The sequence below is a fragment of the Phascolarctos cinereus genome, unplaced genomic scaffold (genome assembly GCF_003287225.1).
Source record: "Phascolarctos cinereus isolate Bilbo 61053 unplaced genomic scaffold, phaCin_HiC Scaffold_9;HRSCAF=440, whole genome shotgun sequence".
Lineage (NCBI taxonomy): Eukaryota > Metazoa > Chordata > Mammalia > Diprotodontia > Phascolarctidae > Phascolarctos > Phascolarctos cinereus.
In genome coordinates, this window is record NW_027556402.1 from 257,691,236 (window position 1) to 257,708,146 (window position 16,911).

The 16,911-nt window shown below is 51.4% G+C and overlaps 2 protein-coding genes across 5 annotated transcripts in view; one reads left to right on the top strand and one right to left on the bottom strand.

The window, feature by feature from the left end:
* Nucleotides 1-7,605, bottom strand: part of LOC144455114 (uncharacterized) — a 65,727-nt gene extending 58,122 nt beyond the window's left edge. For all 3 annotated transcript variants that reach the window (XM_078148112.1, XM_078148113.1, XM_078148111.1), the window contains exons 1-2: nt 7,196-7,605; nt 6,946-7,081 (exon numbers count right to left, since the gene is read on the bottom strand). In XM_078148112.1, coding sequence (XP_078004238.1) covers nt 6,946-7,081; nt 7,196-7,605 — 546 coding nt within the window. The remainder of the gene's footprint in view (nt 1-6,945; nt 7,082-7,195) is intronic.
* Nucleotides 7,606-9,314: 1,709 nt separating this feature from the next.
* The window catches only part of KDM2A (lysine demethylase 2A), a 98,562-nt gene continuing 90,965 nt past the window's right edge, over nt 9,315-16,911 (top strand). Inside the window, exons 1-2 of one of the 2 annotated variants that reach the window (XM_020968124.2) lie at nt 9,315-9,425; nt 10,761-10,886. In XM_020968124.2, the coding sequence (XP_020823783.1) occupies nt 10,845-10,886 (42 nt within the window). In that variant the 5' untranslated portion in view covers nt 9,315-9,425; nt 10,761-10,844. Of the gene's footprint in view, nt 9,426-9,811; nt 10,487-10,760; nt 10,887-16,911 lie in introns of those variants that run through there. The other variant, XM_078148110.1, reaches the window with a different exon arrangement.

Consider the following 16,911-nt stretch of genomic DNA (forward strand, 5'->3'; position numbering starts at 1 on the left):
CAAAAAGCCACCAGGAGCCTTTATTCCCCTCCACAGATCAGAACAGAACATTTAGCTTGCCCGATTTTCTGTTATTCACAGATCACCAAAAAAAGCATACAATTATCTGTACCAAGACATACAACAGGGAAAAAAAAGGCCGTGACCATCCCCAGCAGCTAACGGCACAACCGGGGCCTCTGTCTAGTGACACAGAGATCTTCAGGAAGCACACGAATGACAGAATCCATTTCAACAAAGAAAGGAGGAAGGCAGGGCCAGAGCCTCACTGCCATTTTAGTCACTAACACAATCAGACAGGAATGAAAATGGCGAGGCCAGGCCTTGTAGCCCACTCCCAAGTAACAAAATAATTCAATCAACAGCTCAAGTGATTATTGCCAAATCAAAACAGGAACTACCAACTGCGACAAATAAAACGTAATTGTGGTGAAATACAATGGGAAACTCTCCTCTGAAGGCAGCCGACATTTCCCCACAACCCCCATCAGGAGTGTGAAAACAGACCTTGGCAAAGCAAAGACCCAGCAAATTTCAGAGTTTAAATATTTAGCAAACAATTTTAGAAAACAGAGATGACATTGGTTTTAAGTTGCACACTCCCAGCAGAATGCACAATATAATTAAAAAGATATTTGGACAAATAAATGACTCGAGAGACTAAATTAAGCTCATAGCATTCTATCAAAATGGGCCTGGGCCTGATGTGACAGAAAAATAAACGATTCAGAGATGACACTCAGACATTACAGACAGTACAGAGAAAGCTTGGCCCCTTTATGAAGACTTAGAGCTCTGATTCCAAACCTGAAACTTAAGAGAAATAGGAATTGAGTCAAACACTGGCCAGCCAGTGAGGACCCCAGGCTCCTGGCTCCTGGGACACGGAGGGGCTAGAATGGGGGCAGGCCTCCTTGGCTCCCCTTTCCCCCACCAGGCATCCTGGAAGCACCCCCGGGAGCACCCCTGCTCCATCTGGCAGCTGTTTCCTACACGCTCCTAGACTTTGGCTCCATCTGGCCTCCATCCAGAGCCAAGTCTCCTCTTCCAGACTTCGGGAATATCGCTTATAACACAGTATCTCACAAGCCTTCATTTGCCCATTCTTTTTTATTTATTTATTTACTTATTTTTTGGCTAGGCAATGGGGTTAAGTGATTTGCCAAGGTCACATAGCTAGTAAGTATTATGTGTCTGAGGCTGGATTTGAACTCAGATCCTCCTGAATCCAGGGCTGTGCTCTACCCACTGTGCCACCTAGCTGCTCCCATTTGCCCATTCTGAAGTGCCCTCTAAACTTCCCAAGTATTTGTGGTTTCTCCCCACTGGGAGGCAGGGGCTCCAGGATCACAAACCCTGTGCACCTGAGGTTTGTAAAAGTATCCAAATCAATGGAAGGCCCACTTGGAAAAAGGAATGAACTCCCTCCAGATTGAAACCTGGAACTCAGAGGTCCTTCATTGGATAGCTAGAGAAAGCGAGGCCCTGAGTCACACAGCTAGTAAATGGCAGAGCCTGATTCAAACTCTTGTCAAACTGAAGTGACAGAGGCCTCATGAAGAGGCTCACCCAGCAAGGCTTCAAGGCCAGCTGCAACACCCCACATCCAAGGAGAAGCTGCTGCTTCAGGGACTTAGCTGACCTGGACCTCCCACCCTGTCAAAAATGGGGCGGGGCCAACCTGAAAACATTCCACATGCTGCCCTCAGGGGTGAGCCTTTGGCTTCAGGCCTAGCAAGGGGCCCAGGGAAGCAGGCACATCCTGGAATCTTCAGGTCCCCAGGCAGAGCTGGCCCTTCCCCTCTTGGAGCCAGTATTCCTGGGAATTCAAGAAGCCCCACTATGTCACTGGAAGAGGGCAAGGCAGATGTACCTTCCTGCCATGTGACTGCTCTGGGACCCAGCTCTCCTTAGCCAGTAAGGCGCTGCTTCCTGGCAAAGCTATTACTTAGGACTCAGAAAAGATAATTTTTTTTCTGGGGGGGCGGAGAGAGGGAATCAGGGTTAAGTGACTTGCCCACAGTCACACAGCTAGTGAGTATCATGCGTCTCAGGTAGGATTTGAACTCAGGTCCTCCTGACTCCAGAGTCAGTGCTCTATCCACTGCACCAGCTAGCGGCCCCAAAGACAATTTTTCTAGAATGTTCTGTGACTGACCATAGACTAAAGCTGAGGACAGAGGATGGCATGGTGGCAAGACCACTGCCTCCAAAGTCAGAGGACTTGGGTTCCAATTCCACTTCTGACACATCCTGCGGAAGTCACTTAAAACTCCCAAGCCTCAGCAGGTGCTGAAGAGTCCAGAAGGTGCTGCTTTCCCTCAGGAGAGGGAGTTTGCTCATCTGGGAGCCCCAGGAGCAGGGCCTAACCCTCTCACTAGCCCCCAGCGGAAATGCTTCCGGGCCTCTTCTCTTCCCTCCCCCTCCCCCTCCACACCTCCCCTCTGCTCCTCCTAGCCTTCTGGTGCCAACAGCTCCTAACCACTCAACTCATCTCCATCTTCCTCACTATCTCAAACCTCTTTTGCTACCATGAGAGGATCTCTCTAAAACTTGGACCTTGCCTTCCCACGGCACTTTCAGAAGCTCCTTACTGGCCATGGTTCTTCCAGCCCCATCCTGCCAGGTCAGTGGGATATCCTGCCATACCCAATCCTTCCTCACCTCCAGGGCCTGGCCTAGCAGGTCCCTGCTTGGAAGCCCTCCTTCCCCTCCCTCCCCGCCTCCAAGGGGCCTGCTCCTCCTCAGCCTCATTCATTCCCCTCTTCCAAAGGCCCCTGAAGCACTGCTTTGGTGCAGCCAGAGACAAAGGCCAAAGGACTTCTGGAGGAGGAGGAGGAGGATGCCCAGGGGAGAGGGCTGGGATGGCTAGGCTCCTCAGCCTGGATCCCATCAAACATACTGTCCCAAGGCGAAGGTTTAGCAACGTTTGCTCTTTTCTTCTCCTGGGACACAGAAAATACTTCTTGTATCTCTATCAGCAGCCAAAGGCATGGTACACAGGGATCTGACCTCAGAGCCAGGGAAACCAGGATTCCAGACTGTCTCTGACCCACCTTTCTGGCTGGGGACACTACCCAGGCCACTTTACATCTCAAGGACCCCAGGCAATCAATGAGCAGAGAAGGGAGGGAGGAAACCTGAGGGCCCAGGCCAACAGAGCACAGGAACCTCAACAGGGTCAGAGCTGGAAGGGATGCTTCCCTCTCAGCTGGCACAGAAAGAGCAACTGGTAAAGTCAGAACCTGAACTCAGGCCTTCTGAATCCAGAGTCAGTGTTCCTTCCACTGCACTGCTTTGGCTGGACAGCTATTGATCTCCCCTGGAGATGCCCATTTAGGGAAAGGCAGAGACTGACCCAGTGGATGCCTAGGAAGCTGTCTGTTGTGGACATAGGCCGATGCTCCTTGAACTCTGCCCTATGGAGCAGCTCACTAGATGGACTTCTCTGGGCCTCAATGGGAGGAGGAGGGGATGAGGCAAAGACAGCAGGGGGTGGAGCCAGGGTTTGAAGGCCAGGCTTCTTGCCTGAGGTCAGGGCTTTTTCCACTGGGCCTCTCAGCTTCCAGTTTGCTTCCTCACTAAAAACATAAGGGGGTCATTGGCAGGGACACCACAGAGTACCTAACAGGGTTTGGGCCATCAATCCTGTGCTCAACATATACTGGGCAACACCCATCATTTTATGACAGGACCTCCAGGCTTGTAAGAGATGTCACTCACACAGTCATGAAATTCAAGTCCTTGCTTAGACCCTTACCAACTTGAAGCAGTTAATACTAACGAATGAAGGCGGCCAAACTAAACATGTTGTCACAGTTGACAGTAGAAACATAAACCTTGCATTAACGTATTTCCTTGATTACCAAGATTCCTCTTTGGCCTAATAATGCCTAGATTTGCCACATGCCCTCAGAAGGTCACCGGGGTTATGTTAAGACTACAGTTGACATGTCCAGGCCCTTAGGTACCTTCTCACAACAACTCTGCAATGTAAACAATCCAGGCCTTGTTAGCCTCTATTTACAGATGTGTAAACCGAGGCTTGGCTAGCTCCAAAGACTTGCCAACAGTCAAACAACCAGTCATAACCGAGGCCAGATCCGAGCCTAGGTTTTGTCTGACTCTGACGCAGGCATTTCTTTCTCTAGACTACAGTTAGCTACTCCTCATCTCTGATTCTGTTTGATAGATTTCTTGCAGAATACTAAGCCCCTTGGGAAGAAATGGGCCTACATCAATCTGTAAAAACACGTCTTCCTACAGCTCCCAACTCAAACAGATCTGGGATCTCATGGATAGGGCTGGCAGGGGGCATCCTCTCAACATGTAGATCACCCCCCCCACTCATGATTGTGATGGGTGCGTCTTGTCTACATCCTTCCAAAAGGGTGCTGATAAATGTCCTTAAGCTCTCCTGGGGGCCAAAGATAGCTCGGAATCCCCTCATTTTGCCACCTGACCAGCATACTTTTCTGGGGCTGGTCCAAGGGCCTAACAGAGCATAGGCTCTGACAGTCCTATCGTGCTGTGCTGCTCAGGATTCAAGTGCAGACCAAGCAACAGAACACATCAGCTTTTCAAGTACCAGCTTAGCTGGAAACAGACTCATCATCAGAAAGATTGGTCACTTTGTCTAAATCTCACCTCAAAGGCTAACTACTCTGTGTGACCTTCCATGGGTCTGCTTCCTTTTCTGAAAAAGAGGGCATGGGGCTAGCAGATGACCTCTGAGGTCCCTTCAAGCTTGAGAGCTGGGAGTCTGTTCTCAGAGATATTCCAGGTTCCCTAAAATCCTGTTTTCACACAAGACTTTGTCTGCAGTCTTTCAACTGGAGAATGGACACCGCCCCCCTCTTTCTTGTGGCTTCAATCTACCCAGGGGAGAAAACGCTAAAGGAAGGCAGAATCTAGAACGTGTAACAGTGAGGCACAAAGGTATATTATTGTTCTTTCCATTTTGCAAACAGCCAATGGCAAAGGCCCCAGAATTTCAAATTCATTCTGCTATTAATGAACATCTTTTTTTTTTAAGCTGCTATTTGGGTTGGGGGTACGCAGGCATTGAGGAGAGAGGCAAATAGGAATGTGAGAGAAGATTTCACAGAATTTCCAGGTTTTAAAGATTTAAATTTTTTTAAAAATTTAAGTTTTAAAATTAGTCCAATCCCAGTGATCTGGAAACCCAGTGGCTCGCTGGGTCAAACGATACTGTGAAAACAACAAATTCATCTTTCAGGGAGCCAGCCCAACGGATCAGTAATAAAGAAAAATGTCAAATTCTGTTTTACAGCTGTTTGGCTGGAAGAGAGGCTAACCCAGAGAACAATGGGGGCTGACAAAATTTTTGCTGTTTACCAGTTTGTGTTCAGATACTTAAGAGCCTCTTCACTGGCTTCTAAGAAAGGCATATCCAAATGACTACGCTAAATTCTACAACCCTATGTAACCAGGAAAACACTGGTTTTGGCCCAGCCTTACAACTGAAAACCTAGGAGGTATTTCTTCCAGGGAATGAGACTGTCCCCATTGTAACTGACAGTCTTAGTACTTGGGAAGGTGGGCCCAGAGCCACAGTGGGTCTGTCCAGGGCAGGGCTGCAATTCGGGGGGCCTTTAGGTCCCTCCCCAAAGGGCCTTTCTTGGGGAAAATAAAAACGTCAGGAAAATCTGTGTTCTGCATATAGGTGACCAAGACCTCCTACCACAGCAGACTGCTGGATTAGGAATAGCTGAATTCCTTCCTGCAGCTACCTGGCACTACGCAACTCCATTCCCCTAACACGGTTTTATCAATTTTAACAGGAACCTAATGCTGCCTCTCCTGCAGGCCAGCCGCCCAGGGATGGCCCTTGGATGGCCCCTGGATGGCCCAAGGATGCTGTTTCCCATATCAGGGAAACGCCTTGGGCTGACTGCAGAAAAACCTCACGTGACCAAAAATCCTACCCCACCATTTAAACAGCGCCTTCCAGGACTCGGCACTGGAAGCAGAGCTTTAGTAAAAGAGGCAGTGTCATTACTGCCAGTCCCTCCGAAATCTACCCCAAGGGGCTGGGGAGGCTTCTGAGGGGTTCACAAGTTGTGTGGTTGGAGCCTGGCCCCAGAGAGGGTGCCAGTTAAAAAAGCGGGGAAGAGACCTAGCCGGGGGAATGGGAGCACAGCTCCGAGCATGCCCAAGGAGCCTGGTCCAGGGCACTGCGGCTGCTGATAGCGGGTGTCAGAACCCTCCGCAGCTCTGCAGCTTCCTCTGATGCCCCAGGAAGGGCCGATCCACAATGTGCCAACGCCAGACCCGTAGCTACCTCGCGGTGGCTGCGGAGGCAGGCAGCCGCTTACCGACTGCGGATCGCGGATCACCGATCTCAGACCGCCGATCACGGATCGCGGATCGTGGGGTAAAGAGTCGGGTGAGCAATTGCGCCAGTCCAACTTAGGGAACTGTGGGCTGACTGGCCTTGGCGTGCCCAAGTGGCTGCTCCAAAGACCATCTTTGGGGGTGCGAACCCTCGGGCTCAAGGCTCAGTGCTGGTGATTTCTTTATTCCTATCCTCTGGAGCTGATAAAGGAGTCTAAATGGTAACAAAGAGGAAGCCTAAATGGTAACAATGTTTATCTCTTCAGCTAGCTCCCCGCGCGCCGCCGCAGTGCCGCAATGCCGCAGCCACCAATGCGGTAGCGGGACTTGGCGTCCTGGGTTCTTCCACCAGCCCCCCCACCCCCTAGTCTGATGGCGAAGGAGGAGGGGAAAAATGGGTAGGCGGATCCTCTGGGATCTTCCACCGTACCCTATTTGGGTGGAAGAATGGAATAGGCCAGGTCTTACGGCGGAGACGGCAGGAAAGCTGACCCTGGTATTGGGCTAGCCTGTCACTTACGTTAAGGTCACACTGGCTGCGGCGCGTGTGTGAACCCGCCCGGCTGGACCGCGCGTGTGTAAACTCACCCTGAGATGCACACCCTTTTCTGGAGGCAGCGGGGACAGCTGGTTGGGCTCAGCTCTGCACCACTCGCACTGACATCGGCTCTGCTGGGGCGCCAGTCCATCCATCGCGTCGGGACCGCATCGGAGGCCATCGGCACTATTGGAAACATGAACACAGCTGAGGAGGAAAGGGATGCCGGAGCCAGCTTCCCGGGCTAATTCGAATGGGGTGTGGACGTGCTTTGCCGCAGTGCCCGCTGCAAGGCATTACCGCGATGCCGCAGTGCCGCAGGCAGGCGCAGCAGATTGCAGCGACATAGCCTCCGCCATGGCTCCCCTGGACACAGCTCGGGCTCGGGGCTGCCCGCCGGCCGCCAGCCACCTGCCTGGACAGCTCGTCGGAGGGATGGACGAGGACCAGGAGGACCAGGACGAGCACGGGAGGCTGATGTGGCAATACCGCAGCGGCTGAAGCGCCCACTGGGCTGGCTGGCAAGGCGAGGCAAGGTCGGGGTCAGCCATCTGCGGACCCCCGCCTGCCGCACACGGGGAGCTGGTGGTCCGACCGGACCCGGGGGAGGGGGGGCGCCGGCTGGCAGAGGGCAATGCCCCTCCCCCCGGGCAGAAATGGCACCGGTGGCCTGGGCAGGGTGGGCATGCCGCACTGCAGCACAGCCCCATTGCGCACCTAGCGCTGCCTAGCCCGCATTGCGGCAAAGCCGGCAACCTGGATGCCTGGCATGGGGGGGGTGGGGACCTGGACTGGGACCCAGGACTTGGACAGGGTGGCCCCTGCCACAGCCCTGCAGCCTCCCTCAGCGGGTCCTGCCAGCCTGCCCCCCTGCAGCCCCAGCCAGCAGGAAAGGAGGGGCGGCCCGGGCCCCCAACAGCTTGCCAGAGGAATAGCGGTCCGGGTCCGGGTCCCCGTCGCGACCCCTGCCCAGCCCAGCCCTGCCCAGCTCCGCTGCCGCTCTGCCAGCCTGGCCCCTGCCCCAGCCCCGGCCCATCTGCTGCGGCCACCGCCCGCCCGCCTCTGCCTCTGCAGCATCCGTGGCTCTGATCGCAGCCCGCCCGTTCCGTCTGGCCCAGCCCTCTGCGGCGGAGGCTGCGGCGGGGCTGCGGCACTGACTGAGTGATGAGGCAGCCGGGGGCCGGCCCCTCTCGGCCTCACGGTGGTTGACCGGGCCGGGCTGGGGGCCGGGGCCAGGCCCGGGGGTCGGACCCGGGGTGGGGGGGCGCCTCGTGCCCCACAGGGGGGGCGGGGGGCGCTTTTTCTCCCCCGGCGCGCGGCTCCGCGGCCCGCAGGGGAGGGGCGCGCAGGCGGGCGGGCGCGCGGGGTGGGGCGGGGCCGGGGCGGGCGCGCGCAATGCGTCTGCTTGGAGGACTGTGTCTGGGTGTGTGCGGAGCTTTTTTTTTTTTTTTTCCCTTTTTCCCCTTTCTGAGGGGGGTGGCGGAGAAGAGAGGGCGGGGGGGGAGGCGCGCGCGCTCTAGAAGGAAGAATCCTGCCCCGTGCGCAGGCGCGAAGAGCGAGACTGGCTCGAGCGCTCTGAAAGGGGAGAGGAGGAGGAGGAGGAGGAGGAGCTGGCGCAGAGGTGAGGGGGATCTGCGTCAGTCGCAGGGCGCAGAGGGGAGGGGGCCGCGGGGGGTTGGGGAGGCTGCCGAACTGGTTGGGAGGGAGGTGGAGGCGACGCGTCTGCGCGTGCGCGAGCCGCGGGGCTTCTCTGCTGGGACCGGCTGTGGCGCGTGCGCGCTCACCGCGGGGGAGCGACGGGGAAGAAGTTGGGGGAGGGGGTTGACGGTGACGGGGGGTGGTGGGGGGGAGGCCGCGCGTGCGCGCTGGGCTTCCGAGGCGCTGTGTGTATGTGAGAGTCTGACGGGTTCAAAATGGCGGCGGCTGCTCCAGCGGCTCCTCCTGTGTGAGGGAAACAACACCCCTCCCGGCGGCGGCGCAGCCCGAGCCCGGCCGTGCCGAGCCGAGCCGAGCCGAGCCGAGGCGCGCTGAGCCGAGCCTCTCCGCGGACGCTGCCGCTGCCGCTGCGTGGCCGGAGCCGGGCCGGGCCGCCCGCCGCCGCCGCCGCTCCGCGGAGCCGCCGGGTCGGGCCGAGCCGGGCCGGGCCGGGCCGCGTCCCTCCCTCCCGGCCCGCCGGCCCGCCTGCCAGCCCGCCCGCCCTCCCGGCCGCCTCTGTCCGGCCGCCCGCCGCCCCGGGAGGGCTCGGCCCCTCGGCCCGGCCCGGCCAGCCCGGGTCCCCCGGCTCGGGCGCCGGGCAGGCAGGGAGGCCGGCAGGGGCCCGCCCGCTCGCCCGCCCGCTCGCGCCCGGCGGATGGGCCCCGGCTCGGGCTCCTAGCCCCGCCGCCTGACGGCCCCGCCGCTCGCGGGCCGAGCTCTCCCGGGGGCCGCCGACTCCCGTCGCGGGCCCGGGCCCGGCTCGCCATCGTCGGGCAGCGTCCGAAGACGCCGGAGCCCCGATCGCTCGGACCCGGACTGAGCGGCGAGATCCCCGGTGAGACCCCCCCCCCGCTTCCCTCCCCCCGAGCGTCCAGTCCGTCCGTCCGTGCAGCCGGCCCTGCCCTCCAGTCCCGGGAAGTTGGCGGCGAGGCTGAGCCGGACCCCCGTGCAAAGTTTGCATTTTCTCTTTCCCACCGGGAATCCTCGACTCGCTTCTCCCGTAGGAGCCCCGAGGAGCGAGGCTGGCGGCGGCGGCGGCGGCTGCTCCTTCTCTCCGGCCTGGCCTCCTCCAAAGCCGAGTCCTTCTTCGGACGCTGCCCCCACTCTCGCCTTCGGGGGACGGGACGGGACGGGACGGGACGGGACGGACGGGGCGCTTGGCGGGGACGACGCGGCTCTGCCGAGCTGGGGCACCAGGGTCCCGCTGCCGGGCTCAGCTGGGAGTTGGGGGCGAGAAGAAGACGAAGAAAAAGAAGAAGGAAGAAAAAAAAACCCTGTTACCACCTGCGGAAGCCATGTTACGATCCACAAGTGTATTTCATTTAGACACTTTCTTGTTCTGCCGAACTGACTCGTGTAGCCAGGGTCTGTCTTACTTAGTCTGTCTGGTTTTTGTGAATGGTTCATTCGACTGTGCTATCCGCAAATGGAGTCGTCATGGTTTATTTTGTTAGCATCTCTCTTTTGTAGGGTCTGATGAAATCTGTCTCCACTTTGCGTCCTCTTCCTCTGTTGAGAGTTCTCACTTTTAGGGTGTTGTATTGTGAGGGGAAAGATGGATTTAGGAAGGGTGAGCAGGTATTGAGTTACTGGAGGTGCTCGGGAGAAACTGTCTCCCTCCATTAGAAGGACCACAACACCATCACCAGCACCACACCAACTTCTCAAGCTGTTGATGTGAAGTTAGTGTGTGTATGTTGGTGTCTTTTTAGGCTCTCCTTAGAAGAAACCAGTTAAAACCACTGTCCGAATAAGGATTAGCTCAGTGTACACTTCACCCGTGGAGACCTCCAGAGATGAAAGGGGAGTTGAAAGTCTCATTCAGCCCTGGGATTTTGTGCTGATGCTGACATCAAGGAAAGAGCCTTGCACATTTGGATTGCCCTGTGGGGACAGGCAAGGGTTGTTCCCTCTACAGAAGGAAGTGAAAGCAACTCACTTGCCCAGGCCATAGACAACTTTTGTGTTGCAACTAATGGCACTTATTGCCTGGAACCCCTTGGGTAAAAGCACAGAAGTCCACAATCTGTGGGGAAAGTGCCAGCTGTCTTGGTGGGGTGTTTTGGGGCTTATGATGTGTCTAGGTTATCTGGTGTCCCCACAGGGTCTGAGAAAAGGACAAGTGTAAGGATGAATTCTGATCCGGGCTTATATTGTTATCCTTCTTTAGTGTTGCCTTCTGCTTCCTGAGGAGAAAGAAGACAGCTCAGGAGAGGTTTTCTTGACGGTCATCTCAACAGAAGAGCTCTGAGAGATGGAACCCGAGGAAGAAAGGATCCGTTATAGCCAGAGACTGGTCAGTGCTCTCCCTTCTCTACTACAGCAAAATAGCCCCTCTTTGTTTCCAAGCTCAGTGACTGGACAGCAGGTCCACACTCTCAGGTGGCTTCTCTGTGGGGAAGAAAGGTACATGCAGGCTCTTTGGTCTGAAGACTGAACAGTCAGGGCTTGACTAGGCCCTTTTTCTGACAAGAAGAGCTCTGTGTAAAACAGAACATGGCTTTTTTCTTAGGAAAATCATTATCAATAGCTAGACTTTGGGTAGATTATAGATATGGCACCAGAACAGCTGTGAAGATTGCAGCTAAATAACTTACATGCAAATTTAAGAGCACTGCTTTTGCTTGGAGAATGGGGTGGGTAAGTTACTTCTGTATCCATTCTGTGACCTCTTAAAAGTTGCCTCCTGTGTGGTCATGAGTAACATTTATACTAGTTAAGACACACAAGAAAACTACTGTTTGAACATTTCGCTTATCAAATTGATAAATGGTTGTTTGGTAAGTACAAGTCAATTTGAAAGGCATTTATCTAGAACCTTCTCTAGTCAAGATTCTGTGCCAGGCTCTGAAGAGAAAGAGATGGGACACACAGACCCTGCTGTCCAAAAGCTGGCCATTCATCTCACAGGGAAAGATGCAGCTTTGCTGTGGTGAGAGGCTTCGTTTTAGTGGGAGGGCTCTCTGTGCTGCTGGATTCACGCCTCCTCCTCCAGCACTTGTTTGGGGTTGTTAATGTGTCATTCCAGCAACACTGAGGATGGAACATCCTTAAATCTTATGCAGTCTTTCTCTGTGATAGAGAGGAAAATATAATCTATGAGGAACTTCCAACTTTACTGGTAGATAGAAGGTATCTTGAAGTATCTTTAACAAATTTTTTTCAATTAACAAAAGACTGTTTTTTTAGTCCTGGGTCCTTCCTTCTCCCACACCTACTCCCATTGGGAAAAAGAAAAACAACCCTTGTGACAAATATTTATAGTCAAGCAAAACATGTTTCCAAATTGATCGTGTCCAAAAACTATAGGTTTCATTCTGCCCTCTGAGGCCATCACCTCTCAGTGCAGAGGTGGGTAACAGTCCTCTGGAATTGTGGCTTGTTCCCGAGTCGATCGGAATTCTGAAGTCTTTCAAAGTTGGCTTTACAGTGTTGTTATTGTATAAATTGTTCTGCTGGTCCTGCTTGCTATATCAGTTCATACAAGTTCATGAATTACTCTTTATCATCTGTTCTTGAAAGGCAAAACTATTCCAGTTAAGACAACTTTATAGATGATCCATGCTCTATGACTTTTGCTGTTGGAAATTGACCTTTCTTTCTTTTTTTTTTTTTTTCTAAATTTTGTTTTGTTTTTAGACAATTGGGGTTAAGTGACTTGCCCAGGGTCACCCAGCTAGTGAGTATCAAGTGTTTGGTCTGAGGCCAGATTGGAACTCAGGTCCTCCTGATTTCAAGGCTGGTGCTCTATCCACTGAGCCACCTAGCTGCCCCAGAAATTGACCTTTCTGAATACACAAATGCCAGAGACCTTTTTAGTGAAGCTAAGGATACGTTCTGTCCATAGAGATTATATCGCCTACAAAATCAGCATTAGTCAAGAAACTTGTATTGGTCGTTAGACGTTTATTCCCAAGTAGAGTGGTATTGTTAGTCCAATACAAATGTAGTATCCAGGGTTTAGAGACTCGGGGACTCCAGATCAAATTTAGACTTCCAGAACATTTTTTTCAGTGCCTACTGTGTGTGAACTACAGTGCTAGACTCAGGATTCAAGGACCAAAATGAAAAGCAGTCCTTGCCTTCAAGGGGCACAACATGTACAAATAAGTAAATACTAAATGAATTGAGGAGGAGTCGAGCTCTTTAACAATTAGGGGGACTCAAGAAAGGCCTCTTAGTAGAGAGTCCTCCTGGAGGGAAGGCTTGCGGGCAAGAATGGTGAAGTATTGCAAGGGAATTCCAGGGGCAAGAAGGCTTTGGGGAATGGCCTGTGAACAAGCTTGAGGCAGGAGGCAGAGTGTAAACTTCGGGGATAAAAGTTAGAGACTTTTTTCTTCTATCCTTCACTGACTTAAAAAGAGAAGTCTTTGTAAATAAACCATAGACATCCTTTGACCAATCTGTGATTTTTAAAGTTGATCAAAGTATAGAATTCCTTATTTTATGTGGTTACTGATTATCGAATATGAAAGGAAGTAAGTAGGTACGACAGGTTTGCTTAATTTGACCAGGGAGGGTAAAGTTTTTGTGTGATCGCTGTGATACGGCTTTTCTAAGAAAAGGTTTTCATTCCATTGACATTTTTTGGTTTTATATTAATGCGCCGCCCCCCCCCCATTTTCCCCTGTATGCTGAGCCCGCCATCGTAACAAAGAATAAAAAAAGAAAAGACCCGAAAGGCCGTTCAGTGAGACTAACCAGTGCATCAGCTGACTGTGACAGTGCTCTAGACCCCTTGTTCCTCAGAGGCGAGTGACTAGTGTGCAAGGGAGGCAGGTGTGTTTTCTCACTTCTTTCAGCAGACTGAGATTTGTCCTTTGTAATTATATACTATTCATGTTGTAATCAGAGGATCACCATGCAGTATGGGAGCTGTAATTAATATGTTCATCAACATTTCCCTCTTATCCTGAAAAAAATCATTTCAGGAATCAAGTGCCTGTTTCTGTAGCAGGTATTAACATCTTCATTTGGAAAGGAATCTTCTCTAGGTGGGTTAGTCCTATTCTCTTTCTCTTCAGTGTCATAACTAGATAACTGACCCATAGCCTTTTTTATAGTGTTTTGAAATCTTCTTTTACCCGCCTTTCTTTTTACTGTTGAAAATTTGTGAGTAAGAAAAAAATATATACATTCTAAGAACGTGGTACTAGGTTGGGAGGGGCAGTGTAGTGGAAAAAGGGAGAGCTGGATCTGGAATCAGAGAGATCCAAGGCCATATCCTTCCTGTGATACTTCCTAGTTCTGTTGTGACCCCAGGGAAGAGTCCTAAACTCTCTGAGCCTCAGTTTTTCTTTTTGTAAAATGAGCAAATAATACCTGTAGCATTACAGCAAGGTTGTTGTAAGGACCAAACGAGATACTGTAAATATAGTGTCTTGAAAGTGCTGTGTAAGGGGCAGCTAGGGGGTGCAGTAGATAGAGCACCAGCCCTGAAGTCAGGAGTACCTGAGTTCAAATCCGGCCTCAGACCAAAACACTTGACACTTACTAGCTGTGTGACCTTGAGTAAGTCACTTAACCCCAATTGCCTAAAAAAAATAAAAAATAAAAAAAGTGCTGTGTAAATATCAGCTATTACTGCTTCTGCTGTTTATGAACTACTAAAGCTGTGTCTAAAGAGCACAGACTCTGCTTGGCAAAGCAAATTTTGACTTGTCTCTTTAGCTCTTGGGAGAAGTAGGAACCGTAATAATTAGAGAATAATTTGGTGCTCTCTTGGCTGAATTTTATTATTGCTGTAGATTGTGGCAAATGTTCCTTACCTAGATGGGTTGTGTTTGCAGTAGAATTTGTGAATACCAAACGTTCGAGTACCTCTTTTTCTGATGCCAGAGGTGAATTGACTGGTAAAGAAATAGACAGAGATGAACAATGATTGTCTGTGCTTAAGCAAGGAAAATATCCATTTTTTTGAATGGGATTATTTCCTTGTAGATTCTTACAACATCATCTCTTAGTCAAGTGATCTGCTTTAGAAATCTTAGTGGGGGTGGTTTGTTCTGCATTAAAGATGCCATGTATTAGAAAATAGATTTTATATTTACAGGGAGCTTGGGAGGAAGTGACTGGTGAATGCCCTGATGAAGTTGACTAAGGAGGGATTGGGCAGCATGGCTGCTCTACGTTGAGGGAGAATGGTTCTCAGAGTTGAGCTAAAGCATAGGCAGGATTCCACAGCCTGAGATTCTACAAGGGAACTCTGCTCAAGAGTAATGGAACCTTCTTAGGAACAAAATTCTAATGCTCTAAATGATTGTATTGAGGAAGAAAAGGGAGGAGGTATTTCGAGAAACTATGGTCATAGAAGGAAGTGATGAAGCTGAGATTGTAAGGAGACTGGTCTGGAAGATGAGAGCAAAGAGGGGTGACTGAAGAAGAAAAGAGAAAGGCATGAGCCAGTCCAGAGCCCTGAGCTGAGGTTTAGGACAGGTGCTTAAGGCAACAATGGGGGGGGCCTGTGGAGCAGATTCATTTATTTTTTATTTTGTGCACTTTGTGTGTGACAAGAAGGAATGGGAAAGGGAGCCGTGCCTGCAGTAAGCGAGACAGTAACTGAAGAACATGGGCATCGAGGGGCCGTTCAGTACTTTGCCTCTGTTTTTTCCACCACGGAGAAAGATCAGAAAGGAGGGGACAGAAATGTTTATCAGGGAATTGAGAGTTAGCAGACTAAGTGAAGAAATGGTCAATGAGCAAGCAAAGTAGCTATGGTTGTGCTCCTACTCCCTGGGCCCACGTAAGAAAAGGGGCTCCTGGGAGGGAGGCAAGTCCTGGTGATCTCGGAGGGATCAAGGATGGTGGCAGAGGAGTTCTCATACTGGAGCTAGGGAAATACCTGAAGTTTCAAAAAGGGAGAGAAGATGGTTTGTTTCTGTGACAAGATGACAAATTGTACCGTCAATTCCTGGCGAGATTCTAGACCATTGTTGAAGGGGTGCTTTGATGAGTGTAAGGAAGTGATGGTCCTGGTGCTATGTAGAGATGTCATATCAAGATGATGGGCTCCTTAAAAACAGGCTAACTTAGCCAGTAGATTAGGGAAATTTAGGTCTGGTACACTTAGATTTCAGCAAAGGCCTGAAAAAGTCTCTTTCAAAATCTGCATGCACAAGATAGAGAGATGGAGATTAAACAGTAGTACAGATAGAAGTGGGCTTGGAGATCCAATGAGTGGTGGGTACTAGCAGGCTGGTCAGCCTAGCCGGAGGTCTTTTATTTTTTCCATTTAATAAGTACCTATTAAGCACTGCCTGTGTGCAAGGAAGCATGTGAGTCTAGTCTAGAGGATTCAAACAGAAGTGAAGTAGCCTTTGCCTTCAAGGATCTCACTGCCAAGCTGATAGGAGTAAAATTTGCCATGACTTCCTATTGCTTTTAGGACAGAATATAAACTGGCATTTAAAGGCAGTTAAAACCTGGCATTGAGGGGCAGCTAGGTGGCGCAGTGGATAGAGCAACAGCCCTGAAGTCAGGAGGACCCGAGTTCAAATTTGACCTCAGACCAAACACTTGACACTTACTAGCTGTGTGACCCTGGGCAAGTCACTTAACCCCAATTGCAAAAAAAAAAACAAAACACAAAAAAACCAGGCATTGAAAGAGCCCTTCACGGTGGGTCCCAACTACCTTCTAGTCCAGTTTCTTTATTACTCCCCTTCATAACACTCATTCTTCTAGCCAAACTGACCTGCTGTATGTTATTTTGTGACATTCTAGAGCCGGCCTCCATGCCTTTATTTAAACAGACCCCTTGTCTGTCTTCTTTTCCATCTTGAGTACCCAGTTTCCTTCAGACCATAACTCAAGCGCCACTCTGACAGGAGGCCTTCCTGGATCTCATTCCCTCATGCCCACACCATCATGCTTTTCCTGTTCAAATTACTTTGTATTTGCTTCCTTGTATACATATCTCTCTCTCTCAGTAGAATGTATATGCTTCTTGAGGCCAGGAAGCATTTTGATTTTCTTCCTCATATGCCCCAACATCCGACCCAGTGCCTGGTGCAGAGTATATACAAGCAGTACATGTTTGGGGGATGCTGGTGGGAAAGAGCCCTGATACCTTGGGTTGGTGGCAGAACAGGCTGCTTCTGGGGATCCTTTCCTGCTTCCATTTGATGAGGTTTTTCCTCCTAGTGGAGGAAAGTGTAAGGTGGACATGCCAGTCTGGGGCTCAGCCTTCCTCAGAATTCTGGTAGAGAACTTAGGGACGTTTTTGACACATCATTTCTTGTGTCTGGGTCCTTTCAGTTAGACCATAAATTACCTGCTTAAAGCAGGCCCCTTATGAATCTGTTGTTTTCTTTGTATCTTTC